We start from the raw sequence: 17,159 nt of genomic DNA on the forward strand, positions 1-17,159 counted from the left end.
TCAGAGATACTGAGGTACAGGGCCCTCTCGGTTCCTCTCCTTGGGTGTGTTGTCAGAGATACTGAGGTACAGGGCCCTGTCAGTTCTTCTCATAGGGTGTGTTGTCAGAGATACTGAGGTACAGGGCCCTCTCGGTTCCTCTCCTTGGGTACGTTATCAGAGATACTGAGGTACAGGGCCCTCTCGGTTCCTCTCCTTGGGTACGTTATGAGAGATACTGAGGTACAGAGCCCTCTTGGTTCCTCTCCTTGGGTGTGTTATCAGAGATACTGAGGTACAGGCCCTCTCGGTTCCTCTCCTTGGGTGTGCTGTCAGAGATACTGAGGTACAGGGCCCTCTCGGTTCCTCTCCTTGGGTGCGTTATCAGAGATACTGAGGTACAGGGCCCTCTTGGTTCCTCTCCTTGGGTGCGTTGTCAGAGATACTGCGGTACAAGGCCTTCTCGGTTCCTCTCCTTGGGTGTGTTGTCAGAGATACTGTGGTACAGGGCCCTGTCAGTTCCTCTCATAGGGTGTGTTTTCAGAGATACTGAGGTACAGGGCCCTCTCGGTTCCTCTCCTTGGGTACGTTATCAGAGATACTGAGGTACAGGGCCCTCTCGGTTCCTCTCCTTGGGTGTGTTATCAGAGATACTGAGGTACAGGCCCTCTCGGTTCCTCTCCTTGGTTGTGCTGTCAGAGATACTGAGGCACCAGGCCCTCTCGGTTCCTCTCCTTGGGTATGTTATAGATACAGAGAATTCAAGGACCTCTCTGCTCTTCTCCTAAATGCACGGAGTCCAGGGCCCTGCTAAACGCAAATCCTTTGCATTCTTCTCTTTGGACATAGTGACACAGATGCAGGGAATCCCAGAATTTCTTCTTCTCGTCCTTCTCATGCAGATCCATCCAGGGGTGCCACCTGTATTTGCTGGCAATGCCTTCTCCATTGTTGGTGCTTCGTGGGTTCTCAGTTTCAACCACTGCTACAGGATATTCAGATGCTGCTAACGAGTCACTCACTCAGAAGCTTACAACTAAAATAGCGCCCAGAAAACATACTTCGATACCAACCTTTCTTATCTTCTTACAGATACACATTTTCAAAGACACCTGGTCAGCCGAGCATGATCCCCAAGCCTGACCCGAACATTGAAATCGGACAGAGGTATGGGCTGAGTCCCCTGGACGTGGCGAAGATCAAGAAGCTTTACAGCTGCGGTGAGTGCATCCCCCCACGGTGGTCACAGTGGCCTGTGCCACATAGAGCAGCATTTCAAACACTTAAGGGTGAGCAGAATGAGCAGCCAGCATTGGCAGGATCCTGAGGTAGAGCTGCACTGGGGCCTGTCTCTATGTACAGACTGTCCTAAGAATCATCAAGGCTGATGGTAAATGCACTCCTGTTAAAACATCATGGGCTGGCCTAGCCAAATTTTCTGTTCTTGCTAACTGACTGGTTTACTTTAGATTTTATTGCTGTGTATATTTTATTTATTTATTTATTGATTCCATTTATAGAGCGCGCTGTCACCTGGCAGGCATCCTGGCACTAGCAACTCAGAGTAGAATATAGCGAGGAACAGAGATATGTGCCCCAATGCTAGATCTTAGGAAACAGCCATGTTTTCAATCGCCTTCTAAAAAGAAGAAGGTCACTAACTTGTCTGAGCTCCAATGGGAGAGAATTCCAGAGTTTAGCAGCTGCAACCCCAAATTCCTTCCTAAATCTAGGTACCTTCACCAGACTCGCCATTGAGGAACGAAGAGTTCTCACGGGGACATACCACTCTTTCTTTGCAACGAAACAGGCCCCAGCCCATGCAGGGCTTTAAACACCAAGCAAAGAGACTTGAACTGAACTCTCTGTCTCAATGGGAGCCAGTGCAGCTCCGCTAAGGCCGAGGAGGAAGAGGACCTTCTGGACCATCCTAGTGCTAACTTGGCTGCCGTTGATTGAATCCTTTGCAGTCTATCAAGAAGAAAGTTCGGAGACTCAAGTAGCAAGGCGTTACAATAGTCTAGTCGACTGAGAATCGTACTACGTGCTACTAACGTACACGCAGGAGGGGGTAGCAAAGGGAAAATCTTCTGCAATTATCTAATAATGGCTAAGCAGCAGCTCACTGTTTTCGTCACCTGAGCCTCCATAGTCAGTTTGTTGTCAAACATAATGCCCAGATTACGAACCGTCTTTACTGGTCGAACAGCGGTCGAGGTATCGATGGGCCAGAAGTTGCTGGGCATCACGGGGGGAATCCTATCCGAGGAGCAATAGAGCACCTCCATCTTACCCGCATTAAATTGGAGTGAGTTTTCCTGCAGCCAAGGTGCCGTGTCATGCAGGCAGCTATGAAACACTTCCAGTGAAGTCGACTGATCTCCCTCAAGGGAAAGGATCAGCTGCGTATCATCAGCATAATTTACGATGTTAATATTATGATGTTTGATGACCGCAATCAGGGGTTTCATATAAATATTAAATAAAATGGGGATAATGGCCGAGCCTTGTGGAACGCGATGCAAGATCTTAGTATAGGTGGATTGATAAGGGGAGAGAGACACTGCTTGCTGTCTGCCCAGTAAAAAAGACTGGAACCACCTCAGAGCACAGCCCGTCACCCCCACCTCTCTCAGTCTTCTCAGCAAGATCCCATGGTTAACCGTGTCAAAGGCGGCAGACAGGTCAAGCAGAATCAACAAAGCTGCCTGACCCCTGTCTGCCCACCTCCGAAGCTCGTCGATAACGGTCACCAGGGCCGTCTCGGTACCATGGGCTGGCCGAAAACCAAACTGAACCTCCTCCAGTAAATTATGTTGTTCCAAATGCTTGGACATAGTGCTACTCACCACTCGTTCCACAATTTTCGCCGGAAAATGCAGGAGAGAGATGGGCCTATAATTATTGGGGCACTTCGGATCAAGAGAAGGTTTTTTTAATAGGGGTGTCACCAGTGCTTGTTTCCAATGAAATGGAACCACTCCGTGAGAAAGGGACTGATTACATCAGACGGAGGATGGGAAACAGCTCTGTCTTAAACTCTTTCCAAATTTTATGTGGCACCGGATCTAAGGGAGATCCAGAGGGAATACCACAGGCCAGCCTATTAAAGTCCTCCACTTCCAGAGGCTCAAACTCAGAGAGGTGATTAGCAGCCCCACATTCCAGAATGGCATCCGAAGCCTCGGAGCCAGTTACCACCATAACATCAGTGCCCAGAGTCATAGCATTTACAACCTCAGATTGATGATGCACCCCTACCAAATCCTCAATAATGATTTTAATTTTATCATGAAAGAACCTAGCCAGGTACTCACACAGTGCTTGAGAGGGGGGTATCGCGTTCTTAGAACAATCTGGGCTGGTCAAACTGTTCAGGATGTTAAAGATACTTCTGCAGCTGTTAGGGGCGTTAAGGATCAGCGTGGAAAAATATTCCGCCTTGGCCCTATTAATCGCCTTCTTATAGCCCACAATCTTTATTTTCCATATCTGCTTATCCTCATCCTGATAACCTCGTCTCCACCTCCTCTCAGCATGCTTACATTCAGGCTTCATGTTTTTTAAACTATCGTTAAACCACGGAGCCGAAGGTCTGCCCCTACTGCGGTGTGTATTAAAGGGACTAATAAATCCAAAACCGAGATAATTTTCGTACAGAGAGATGCATAGTTGTCCTCAACTGGCAGATCCACGGAAAAACAGTCTTCTACCTGAAACAACGGAGCAGGGCCCCTCCTACGCAGGAGAGCCTTCCAATCTCTACTCACAAAATCACATGTACGGTTGGCTACCTGAATGGTTTAGTAAAGTTCACATAGAATTTAACCAGGAAATGGTGGGCCCGATTCACAGAACTAACTTAAGACAAAATCCTAAACTTACTACTTTTGGTATTCACAGAAGTTAGGATTTTGTCTTAAGTTTGTTTTAAGACAAACTTAAGACAGACTTAAGACAGACTTAAGACAGACTTAAGACAGACTTAAGAATGACTTAAGACAGACTTAAGACAAACTTAAGACTGACTTAAGACAGACTTAAGACAGACTTAAGTTAGGATTTTGTCTTAAATTTGTCTTAAGTTTGTCTTAAGTCTGTCTTTAGTCTGTCTTAAGTCTGTCTTAAGTTTGTCTTAAGTCTGTCTTAAGTCTGTCTTAAGTCTGTCTTAAGTCTGTCTTAAGTCTGTCTTAAGTCTGTCTTAAGTCTGTCCTAAGTTTGTCTTAAGACAAACTTAAGACAAAATCCTAACTTCTGTGAATACCAAAAGTAGTAAGTTTAGGATTTTGTCTTAAGTTAGTTCTGTGAATCGGCCCCGATCTGTTCAGTCCATGGGCAAAATTTCCCCTATAAACAAAAGATTACGCTCTGAAAAAATTAGGTCAAGTAAGTGCCCTCCCTTGTGAGTGGCCTTGGACACCTGCTGGAAAAGGCCAAGGCCTTCATAAGACAGACAAATATTAACATAACCTGCATCAAGGGGGCCATTAAACCAAAGGTTAAAGTCACCCAAAATCACCAAATTGCGGTGAGTGGCGGCCATATTTGTAAACGTCTCCAGCAGCAGTTGCTGCTGCTGCACACTAAAGACCCCAGGTGGTCTGTAGCAGATAATCCCCGTTAATGCCTGACCGTAATCATTCTTGATGACAAAACCAAGTAGTTCACAGCCTGCAACCTCATCAATATCTATGGTAGCCCGAATCAGGGTATCTTTATAAATTACCCCAACCCCGCCGCCCCTCCCCTTAAATATTGGTTTATGGCAGATTTTATAGCCAGGTGGACAGGCCCAGCCGGGATCAACCTCACAGTCTGGGTGGGTCCAAGTCTCTGTCATGAACAGAGCTTCAAGTTCATGAACTTCAAGCAGTATACTGATATGCTGCGTTCAATATGGTTGAAAAAGGGGACTTATGCAGCTTGCCTATGTTTTTGATGTAATATCATGCATTTCTGTTCTGTTTTGAATACATGAAAACTAATAAACAGATTAAAAAATACAATAAATGAGAGAGATAAATAACCACGCCAAGCAATAGATTTGTGTTCCTGTGGGTATTAAAATCATTCAAATGAGTTGCTATGTGAGCATTTTGTTTTATTCTTCTTCTCCTACTTCCTTTTGTCGGTGGTTGAATCTCACTGCATGAACATGCATTGGGGTCAAAAACATTTGTTGTGCGAGTAAATATACATGTAATTAATGTCTATATACATGACTACCTTCAAAGATGATAAATCTGAGCAAATTGCAGACACTGTCTGCGAGCTGTGTGAACCCTCTACTCTTCACTAAAACTCTGTGGTCTTCACTGACAAGCGACAACAACACCTTCACCCTGCTCGACAACCTCGCCAACTTCGGACTCAAACAACTGGTGAACACCCCCACCCACCTCGCCGACCACACGCTCGACCCCATCTTCTCCGCCAGCAACCACATCTCCTTCAGCCACTCCACCGTACTACACTGGACCGACCACAGATGCATCCACTTCACCTTCAATAAGAACACATCCCACCACCGCACGCAACAGATCCCCCGCAGATGCTGGAGCAAAATCACCAAAGACCAGCTCCTCTCATCTCTGAACCAGAACCCGCCAGCCGACACCGCTGACACCAACGAAGCAGCCCACAACCTCGCACAGTGGATCACCAACTGCACAGACGACCTCGCCCCACTGAAGAACCCCCCAAGCAAGACCGGCTACAGGAAAACCTCATGGTTCACAGACGCCCTCAAAGATTCAAAGAAATCCTGCCGAACCCTCAAAAAAACCTGGCGCCACGAACGGACAACAGAAAACATGACAGCCCTCAAGAACGCCACACGCAAACACCACCAGCTGATCCGCACCACCAAAAGATCATCTTTCAAAAAACGGCTAGACAGCAACATCCACAACAGCAAGGAACTCTTCAGCATCGTTAAAGAGCTCTCCAACCCCAGCAACAACGACATCATACCGACACAAGACCTCTGCAACTCCCTCGCCACGTTCTTCCACCGCAAGATCGCAGATATACACAACAGCTTCGGACCCCAGACTCCGCCTCCAGTCACCGAACCAGCGACCCCGACCACCACCCTCCACGCCTGGACCCCCATCAGCACTGAAGACACCACTCGCGTCATGAACACTATCCACTCCGGCTCCCCCTCGGATCCATGCCCCCATCATATCTTCAACAAAGCCGACATCATCGCAGCCCACCTCCGGAACGTCATTAACAACTCCTTCATGTCAGCCACCTTCCCTGAGAGCTGGAAACACGCAGAAATCAACGCCCTTCTGAAGAAACCCACAGCGGACCCCAAATACCTCAAAAACTTCCGCCCCATCTCTCTTCTTCCCTTCCCGGCAAAAGTCATCGAGAAGACCGTCAATAAACAGCTGACTGCATTCCTCGAGGCAAACAACTCGCTCGACCCATCCCAGTCCGGATTTCGAGCCAACCACAGCACCGAGACCGCCCTCATCTCAGCCACTGACGACATCAGGACCATGATGGACAACAGAAAAACAACCGCTCTCATCCTCCTGGACCTCTCGGCAGCCTTTGATACCGTATGCTATCGCACCCTTATAACCCGCCTCTTCAACACTGGGATCCAAGGAAAGGCCCTGGACTGGATCACCTCATTCCTCTCAGACAGAACCCAGAGAGTCCGCCTCCCTCCCTTCCGCTCAGCGGCCACCGAGATCATCTGCGGCGTACCCCAAGGCTCCTTGCTCAGCCCAACCCTCTTCAATATCTACATGAGCCCCCTCGCCGCCATCGCACGCAAACACAACATCAACGTCATCTCCTACGCCGACGACACCCAGCTGATACTCTCTCTCACCAAAGACCCAGCCACCGTCAAAACCAACCTCCAAGAAGGAATGAAAGACGTCGCAGAATGGATGAAGCTCAGTCGCCTGAAGCTGAACTCAGACAAGACGGAGGTCCTCATCCTCGGACAATCCCCTTCTGCCTGGGACGACTCCTGGTGGCCCGCAGCGCGGGCTCCGCGCCGACACCCTCGGACCACGCCCGCAACCTGGGATTCATCCTGGACTCCTCCCTCACGATGACCAAGCAAGTCAACACCGTCTCGTCCTCTTGCTTCAACACCCTGCGCATGCTCCGAAAGATCTTCAGGTGGATCCCCACTGAAACCAGAAAGACCGTGTCCCAGGCCCTCGTCACCAGCCGACTGGACTACGGAAACGCCCATACGCTGGAACCACCGCCAAACTCCAGAAACGACTACAACGCATACAGAACGCCTCCGCACGACATCCTCGACATCCCTCGCCACAACCACAAATCCGCCCACCTGAGAAACCTGCACTGGCTCCCCGTCAGCAAGAGGATCCCGTTCAGGCTCCTCACCCACGCACACAAGGCACTCCACAACATGGGCCCCGAATACCTCAACAACCGCCTCTCGTTCTACACTCCTACCCGCCAGCTCCGCTCCACCAGCCTCGCCCTCGCCACCGTCCCACGGATTCGCAGAACCACCACCGGAGGAAGATCGTTCTCCTACCTGGCAGCCAAAACATGGAACTCTCTCCCTGCACACCTACGACTGACTGAGGACCATCTCACCTTCAGGAAACACCTCAAGACCTGGCTATTCGAGCAGTAGCAGCAGACCCCCCCACCCCCCACAGCGCCTTGAGACCCTCACTGGTGAGTAGCGCGCTCTATAAATGGATTGATTGATTGACTGTTAGGGAAAGGAGGAGCCATGAGAGGATTTAAAGTGCAATGAGGCTTGTCTCAGGTATTTGCTTGAATCTCCTGGGTAGCTATCAACATCGAGAACGCTCTAAGGAGAAGGAGTGAATGCGTCAGGAGCCAGACCTTGAAACAGAGGTCTTAGTTTCAATGACCATCACTGATCTGGAATATTGTACCTTATGAGTATAATGCTGCACATGGTGGTATTATTAGAAAGATATTTGTATTCCCTGATGAAGCCCTTGTTGAAGGGTCAAACGCGTTGGCTGGGCTGGGTGTTCAATAAGGGGAGGATAACGTCTTTTGAAGGCGCAACTCTGCGTCTAGTCGTGTGTTTATGAACTAAATGGAAGAATCTCTGTACCCATATGGATGGACTTTAATATGATTAATTTCTCATTCTGTCCTTAATAAGGATACTCTTCCAGTGCCCCAGTGGTTATTTGGAGAGTGCTTCCTATTCTGATCAAATTGTATATTGTGAGGAACGGTTTGTCAAGACTAATAGGCAAAGATTTATTGTTTGTGAAACTCCACCTACCAAAGCAAACAGACAAAAGAACAGTTGCTAAAACTAATAGGCAGCACCTTTTCCATTATAAAAACCATTTGTCAAAGTCAGTAAATAGATGTCTGTTTATTGTGTATAGCCTGTATTACATTGCTTCTTGTTCCTCCATTTTCATTTACATTTTGAAATGTAGTAGTAAGCTGAAGGTAAAAAAAGTACTTTTTGTCAAGTAAAAACACTGCCTGGAGTAGGTGTGTTATTGTGTGTTTTATTGTCTTTGTTGGTTTTTGCTTTTCTGGCCCATACCACCACTTAAGTAAGCCTCACACCGCTCTGTCTTGGCATCTAAAGGGTCAAGTGCTGAAGGTCCACTAGTAAAGTGACCCCCTGCCAACCAGGGTAAGAGGCTCAGACTGGCATAACTGAAGCCTTGCAACCCCTGGTTTATCTGAAACCATTGCCTCCCCCAAACCAGTTACCACAACAAAATTCGCTGATAAGCCTCATATTGAAAGTTCCATGGTATGTATCTGTATGTTTCATCTATTTAGCTTTTTATCCTGTGCTGTCTGTGGTGCTCTGAAAGTCATGCAGTCCATCCAGGAGAGTGCTCCCCGAACCCTCTGTTCTTCTCTCTCTTTCTGTCGGTCTCTCCTCCCTCTCTCTCTCTGTATGCGATGAGACCACAGCCTCAGGTTGGAACAGTTCTAACTCCCCCTACTGCTTTTATCACTATCTCCCTCTGAAGGCATTTCCATGTGCCACCTTGTTACCAGTCCTCTGAAATCCAAAGCTTTTTGTCTACCTAAACCGGCTCTTATGATGGCACCCTTCCTTCCCCCTAAGGTTCTGACATCAAGACCTTACATGGTATTTCACTGATTTCTACCCTTTTTACCTGCTTAAGTATTTTTATTTGGTTGCTCTGCACCCCAGATAACCCTTCCCTCCACAAAACCCCTGAAAGAAACACCAAACAAATAGGAGCAGAAGCTGCAGTTCACCAACAGGGTCCTAGAGATCTCTTTCACTGCTAACACACGATATTTATTGATTATTCATGTATTTATTTACTTTTGGTTTTCATTTTATAAAGTGCTGACAAATCCCAGGGGCATTAGAACACTTTAAAAGAGTACAGTTACCATCAATCATTGCCAGAAAATATGTGAGATACAGTAGAGGAAATACCAGATAGTGTGGGGGAGATCATCAATTTAGCCAAGTGTCCTTCAAAGAGAAGAGACTTAAGTTCCTTTTTTAAAGGTAGCATGGCATGGGGTCATAGAGAGGGTTGGGGGAAGGAAGTTTAAGATTGTTATAGTGCATTCTCAGGATCATTGGGTCATGTAGTGTTCTCGTTTAAAGGTGCGAGGCTCCAGGAGAAGGGATTTGTGCTTCTTGAACCCTGTCTTGTGCACGAGATTTGCATTTTTACGGTTAGGTGGATGGGCAAAGAGGAACTGCGTGCATTGTGTGTAGTGGAAGCAATTTTAAATTGAGCTCTTGCCTCAATAGGAAGACTTTGAAGGAATAGCAGGACAGGTGTGATGTGGTCAAACTTCCTAAGTCCAGTGATAGAGCGGAGATACATATGCATTGGGAATGTTTGAGAGGAGTGAGTTCCTATAGACTAGTTTGGAGAGAACCAATGCCTCCACAACTGATTTCAATTCCTGTTCCAGAATAAGCCTCCTGATCCTCTGGAGTAGCCTTAGTTTGATCTGGGCGCTCTTGGCCATGGCTTTGATTTGACTCTGTTGATTAAGCCAATTGTCGAAGATGAAGCTAAGCGACTTGCACTTCTGAACAATTGGGGGTTGTTGTCTGGAGAAGGGAACCAACACCGGACAACAGGACCACCTTCAAGCTTGCCACCCGGAAGCACCACCAGCTGATCCGCGCCGCCAAGAAAACTGCATTCAAGGACCGGCTGGACAACAACGCACACAACTGCAAGGAACTCTTCAACATCGTGAAAGAGCTTTCCAACCCCAGCGCAGGAAACAACGACATCACCCCATCGCAAGACCTCTGCAACTCCCTCGCCTCATACTTCCACAACAAGATCGCGGACATACACAACAGCTTCAACAACCAACCAACGCACACCACGACCGAACCACCACCCCCCACCACCACCCTCCGCGCCTGGACTCCGATCAGCACCGAAGACACCGTCCGCACGATGAACTCCATCCACTCAGGATCTCCGACCGACCCCTGCCCCCACCACGTCTTCAACAAAGCCGACGCTGTCATCGCACCCCACCTGCGAGACATCATCAACACATCCTTCGACACCGCAACCTTCCCTGAGAGCTGGAAGCACGCCGAACTCAGCGCTCTACTCAAGAAACCCACAGCGGACCCCACCGAACTCAAGAATTACCGCCCCATTTCGCTCCTCCCGTTTCCAGCCAAAGTCATCGAGAAGACCGTCAACAAGCAGCTGGCCGCCTTCCTTGAGATGAATGGATCCCTCGACCCCTCACAGTCTGGCTTCCGAGCAAACCACAGCACCGAGACCGCCCTCATCGCCGCCACCGATGACATCCGAGCCCTGATGGACAACGGAGAAACAGCGGCCCTCATCCTCCTAGACCTCTCCGCGGCATTCGACACTGTCTGCCACCGCACCCTAGTACAGCGCCTCAGCAACGTCGGAATCCAAGAGAAGGCTCTGGAATGGATCATCTCCTTCCTCGACGGAAGAACACAGAGAGTCCGCCTACCACCGTACAAGTCAGAGGCCACCGAAGTCATCTGCGGCGTCCCTCAAGGATCCTCGCTGAGCCCCACCCTCTTCAACGTCTACATGAGCCCCCTCGCGGCCATCGCACGCCAACACAACCTCAACATAATCTCCTACGCCGACGACACCCAGCTGATCCTCTCCCTGACCAACGACCCCGCCGCCGCCAGAGCCAATCTGCACGAAGGGATGAAAGAGGTAGCCGAGTGGATGACGACCAGCCGCCTGAAACTGAACTCAGACAAGACGGAGGTCCTCATCCTAGGCTCTTCACCCTCCGCCTGGGACGACTCCTGGTGGCCCCCCGCCCTGGGCACCGCACCCAAACCGACAGACCACGCACGCAACCTGGGCTTCATCCTGGACTCCTCTCTCTCCATGACCAGGCAAGTCAACACAGTCTCCTCGGCGTGCTTCAACATCCTACGCATGCTACGGAAGATCTTCTGGTGGATCCCCACCGAGACAAGGAAGACCGTCACCCAGGCCATCGTCACCAGTCGACTGGACTACGGCAACGCCCTCTACGCCGGCACCACCGCCAAGCTCCAGAAGAGACTCCAGCGGATCCAGAACGCCTCAGCCAGACTCATCCTCGACATCCCGCGAACCAGCCACATCTTCGGACATCTCAGAGACCTGCATTGGCTCCCCGTCAACAAAAGAATCACCTTCCGCCTCCTCACCCACGCACACAAAGCCCTACACGACCAAGGCCCGAGCTACCTCAACAACCGAATCAACTTCTACGCTCCCAAACGCCACCTCCGCTCAGCCAACCACGCCCTCGCCGCCGTCCCCCGCATCCGAAGAGCGACAACAGGAGGAAGGTCCTTCTCCTACCTGGCCGCCAAGACCTGGAACTCCCTCCCGACCGACCTGCGCCTGACCCAAGACCACCTCTCCTTCAGGAAGAAGCTGAAGACCTGGCTGTTCGAGCAGTAACGGCACCCCCCTCCCCCCAGCGCCTTGAGACCCTATGGGTAGGTAGTGCGCTCTATAAATGTCCTTGATTGATTGATTGATTGATTGATTGATTGATTGATTGATTGATTGATTGATTGATTGATTGTTGTCAGTTCAAGGCAGCCAGGAATTCCATACAGTCTTGTATAGGTAGGTTGGATATAAGAAGGAATCTGTTTTGAAGAGTTCAGTTTACGCAAGTTTAAGTGAGTTGACATCCGTGTTTGAATTCTTGCCAAGATGTTACATAGTGAAGTAATGTCATCCTTGGATTAGGCCATCAAGTAGAAATTGATATGTTCAGCAGCCAGGTGAAAGAGGATCCTAGTGCTCCTCAGGGTCTCACAAAGTGGTTCAAGATAGAGGTTAAATAGAGCTGGTGAAAGGATCGAGCCCCTTGTTGCGGGCTGACTTAGAGACAGAGCTTTGAATTTTCCCTACTTGTGAAAGGTTCATCTAATAGGCAGTAAACCAGTTAGGAACTACTCCTTCTAAGCCCATTCAAATCCCCAGGATGCTGATCAAAGCGTGGGTGTTGACTGTGTCAAAGGCAGCCCAGAGATCGAGTATAACAAGAAGACACAAGTTACCAGTGTCAAGGATGTGGAATGAGTCATCAACGATCTGCAGGTTTTGAGTCACTTTGCTTTAACCCTGTCTATTTTATTTATTTTATTTTATTCCGAGTTTATATAGCGCGAACATGACCCATGGGCATCAGAAAGCTTTCCAATTACATGTCATCAATCATTTAGAACACAAAAGGAAGAGGAAGTAGTAACAGAAACAGTACTAATGAGTACATTTCGTACCTGGGTACGACAATAACAACAGTATGACCATATGAGTATAGTAGTGTACAGCCTAAGTGCATTCATAGTGATATAGAAAGTCTACTGTCCTGTTGATGCAAACTTCTCTGCCAGATCCAACTCCCTGATCGATGGGGAGATCTGGTATGGTACCTTTTGGATTCTTCTGAAGTAAGCAGGGTCCATACCTGAAAAGGACAAGGCAACTGACCGTGATGTAGAAGATCAGTAGTTGGTTATGGTAGGAATTTGCTCATTAGGAAGATCTTGGCTTCCCTCTTGAAGATTGACGTGTTTGGGATTCCGATAATGTTTAGAGAAAGCAAGTTCCAGATTCTGGGGCAGCTCCGGAGAAAGCTTTGCCATAGGTTTTTTTCTTCTGAAAGATGGGAGGTTTCAGCATCAGGTCTTTAGCACTCCGGGATGGTCTGCCTCCTCCAGATAACTCAATTTTCTGGGCTAGGAACATTTGTGTTTTGTAGTGGGGTGCTTTGTGGGTAATACATTTCAGTTCTGGCCTACCTTCAGGAAGACATTTAAGACCTGGCTTTTCGGCTAAACAGATCTGCGGCCCCCAAACCCCCTCAGCGCCTTGAGACCTTCACAGGTGAGTAGCGTGCTTACAATTGCCTGATTGATTGAGTTGAAGTTGAATTCTAGCTTCATATGGCAGCCAGTTTAGAGCCTTGAAGTGTGGGAAAATATGGTATTTTCTAGAACCTGTAATGAGTCTCGTGGCTGCATTGAGACACGTTTTTAGTGGTGCTGTGGAGATCTCGGGTAGTCCTGTTAATGTTGTACAGCCGTATTCAATCCTCAACATGAATAAGGACTGAACTGCCAATTAGAGGTCTAATGTAGCAATGATTGGTTTCAATTTTCTAAGGTAGTTAGGTGAAAACAGCCCATTTTCGCCATTGATTTGAATTGGGCTTGCATGTTTAGATTCTTATCGAGTTTGATTCCTAGCAATTTGGTCAAGTCACCTAGGACTGGGGTGCAATTTAGTGCAGTGATCAGTTTGGTCCTTTCCTTCACATCCGAGGAGCTTTTAGGGGGGATATTAATAGGAATTCGTTTTTTTGCTAATTTAGTTTAAGATGATTGCTAGTTAACCAATGTAATGACACATTTAAGGCACTATTGATTATCTTGATCTCCTCCAGCGAAGAGATCTTGATGTAAATCTGGGTGTCGTCTCCATATATGTGATAGGAGATGTTGGCGTGCTGGAGAATTTCTGTAAAAGGTTCGACATATAGGTTGAATAGTGATGGAGATAATGTTGAGCCTTGCGGAAATCCAATCGAATTAGGAGATGGTGGTGGCAGAGCCTGGTTGACCATGAATCTTTGCGTCCTGTTCTGTAGGAAGGATTTAAACCATTGAAGCACATTACCCGATAATTCCATCCTGTCTTCAAGACGGGCTAGTAATTTATCATGATTTACCATGTCAAAGGCGGTAGACAGGTCAAGAAGAACTAATAGACATGTTTCATTGTGGTCCAGTGCCCGTAGGGCATCATCCACTATATGTAGTATTGCTGTTTCTGTACTGCGTCCTTGTCTGAATCCAGATTGACAGTCGTCAAGCAGACTGAATGAAGCAATGTGTTGGCTCAGTTGTTGCACACATTTTTTTAGTAGATTGGCTAATAATGGAATATTGGTTACTAGACTAAAATTGTTTGGCTCGGACGGGTCCTCTGTAGGTTTTTTTAATGATGGGGAGGACAGTTTGGTAAGGAGCCTTGAGACTGCGAGGCATTGATTATCGTTGTCCATATGGGAACGACAATGTGGTTGACTATTTTCAGGCACTTTGAGGGGAGAGGATCATTGTAGTGGTTATTCGGTTTTATAGTCGAGAGAGTTTTGGCAATGGCATTCTGGTCATATAACTTGAAGGCCGACCATAGCTCTTTATTTTTAGTCATAAATTGTGCGGTGTGCATAGGAGCATCATTCTGGGATGACAATGGGCTAGAGAGGTTGTCTGCTGCCATCCTGAGCTCCCTTTCTAAATAGTTGGCTTTGGATGTAAAGAAGGCTGAGAAGTCCTCACAGCTCAGTTGTGATTTTATGGATTCTTGAGCGGACTTGACCAATTTATTAGATTGTTGTTTTAACATATCAAAGAGTTTACGAGGTCTGTTTTTGGCATATGCAGTTCAGATCTAAAGAATTCCTTTTTGAATCTGCGAATGCTTTTGTTGTATTTGTTTCTAGTTTTCCTGAGAGTTTTTAGCTGGGGGATGAAGGGGGCTGTCTCCATTTCCTTTCAGCTAGTCTCAGCTTCTGCCTTTCTTCATTTAGTGTCCCATTAAACCAGGGATTTTTATCTTTAGCTGGAATTCTTTTCAGTCTTAAAGGCACGAAGGGATTGATTATATTCACCATTGTTGAGTTATAGTGATCCGGGAGTTCGATAACGTTTGTCATGTTGTTAGTCGGGTTTAAATCCTTCTCACAGTGTCCCACTAATTGCTCATTGTTTAAGTCTTGAGTGTCCCGAACCTACTGTTTAAGTTTGACAGGTTGGGTGGCCTTTTTCTTTTTTATGGTAGATATATGGAAGGTTATGGCATGGTGATCCAACCAATCGCATAGATCAATTGATTGTATTGTGATAGCCTTATCTTTAGAAATAACCCAGTCTAATATGGACCCGTTCGAGTGTGTCAGCAGTGTGCAGGCTTGAGTAAGATTTAGGTCTGCTAGGAAATATTTGAGTATGTTGACCTGTTTGTCATTACCATCATCCCAATGTAAATTAAAGTCGCCTAGGAATATATAATTGGTGTGAAAGTTTGAGTTAGCTGTGATGATCTCTATTGAGTGGTCTATGAATGGGGCATTGTTACCTGGTGGATGGTAGAACATGTGCAATTTGCACATTTGCTTATCTGCAGTTCTTATACCAAGACCCAGGTATTCACAAGCTTTAAGGGGGACGGAATGTAGTTGGGTTACAGAGAGATCAGAGCGATGTATGCAAGTGATACCACCCCCTGCTTTTTTAGTCTGTCTAGCCTCACAATGTTAAAGTAGGGAGGCACCAGTAGATCCATGTAAGGGAAAGAAGACTCAGTGAGCCATGATTCGGTTAAGATTGTCACGTCGACTACATGACTAATGATGAGGGCAGCAATGTCTGAGGCATGTTTCACTGCTGATCGACAGTTCAGTAGTAGGCATAATAGCGGTTTCCCTGACTTTCCAGAATTTATCTCTTGATTGCTGGCAGTTAAATGTACTTTTTTCAGATTATTAAGGTTGAGTTTTCTGTTATTGGACAAGGTAGTTCTATTTGCATGATTCTGGATTGATCTAATTTCCTCACCTCTAATGATTGGAAGATTGGATGTAGACTCATAGGAAAGAAGTAAGGCATTGGTTTCATCATCCAATAGATATTTAAGATTTTTGTGAGGCCGATTTTGTCTATTAGATAGTGGCATGGCTATCTATTTACGCTTTCCTTTAAGTTCATGCACTGATTCTTGAAAAAGATTGACTTTGGAGTGAGTACTTCCTCTGAGATGTAAAATGTTCTTAATTTCGTGTAACACATTTAGAATGTCTTGTGACACACTGTCAGCTTGTACTTTTAAGTATTTTGATTTCCCTTTGTGGAAAGGAGATAGACTATAAGTGTACACATGCCTTGTGTGTGGTTTGCTTTAGAACCTTGAGTCCCGATGATACAGACCAACATCTTTTCCAATGTTCATTTTTTTTCTCATTAAGTAGGGTGCCTGAACCTCCCTTCAGGATAATATGCATTGAGCTCCATTTGTCCTGGTACCTTATTTTCGAACTTGGAGGATACAAATTTCATATAGATGCAGATACTATTGGTACTGTTGTCATGTGGGGTTTGCATCGTGGATTAATCTCCCTACCCTCTTTTGCTGGAAGGGGGTCCACTATGTGGCCTTTGTGTGGAAGTAACCATGTCCTGGAGAAGAGGTTCAGACCTTTCCAGAGAGAATAGCGTAGGGACAATATTAGCGTACTGTAGTTATTTGTCTTCTAAACCTGTTGAACTAATGACTTGGGTGTCAATGAACATTGATGAAGGATTTGGCTGTTAGGAGTCTTCTGACAATAAGAAGTCTATACTAGTTGAGTTGGTGGTAAACTGGGCATCTGCTTGTGTAACCAAGTATTGTTGGGGACTTGTGATGCCAACACAATCTTTTAGGGTTGCAAAATAGTCGACAGATTTCTTCAAATCATTATTGGATGCTTGTATAAGCACAATACCATTCTTATAGGTAGTTATGCATATTTCAGCTTTTAATCTTAGTGAGGGAACAATTGATAATTTAGTACCATGTGGGATATTTCTTATTTTTTATATATTGAGCATCTTCGTCATGGCAGTTCGC

The 17,159-nt window shown here is 46.8% G+C and overlaps 1 protein-coding gene across 3 annotated transcripts in view; it reads left to right on the forward strand.

Annotated features, from left to right (window-relative positions):
• LOC146859658 (astacin-like metalloendopeptidase) overlaps window positions 1-17,159 on the forward strand; it is a 450,020-nt gene that overhangs the window by 268,698 nt on the left and 164,163 nt on the right. For all 3 annotated transcript variants that reach the window (XM_085646718.1, XM_085646720.1, XM_085646719.1), the window contains one exon: window positions 1,072-1,199. In XM_085646718.1, coding sequence (XP_085502844.1) covers window positions 1,072-1,199 — 128 coding nt within the window. The remainder of the gene's footprint in view (window positions 1-1,071; window positions 1,200-17,159) is intronic.

Source organism: Triturus cristatus, chromosome 3_1, assembly GCF_964204655.1.
Source record: "Triturus cristatus chromosome 3_1, aTriCri1.1, whole genome shotgun sequence".
NCBI classification, from domain to species: domain Eukaryota; kingdom Metazoa; phylum Chordata; class Amphibia; order Caudata; family Salamandridae; genus Triturus; species Triturus cristatus.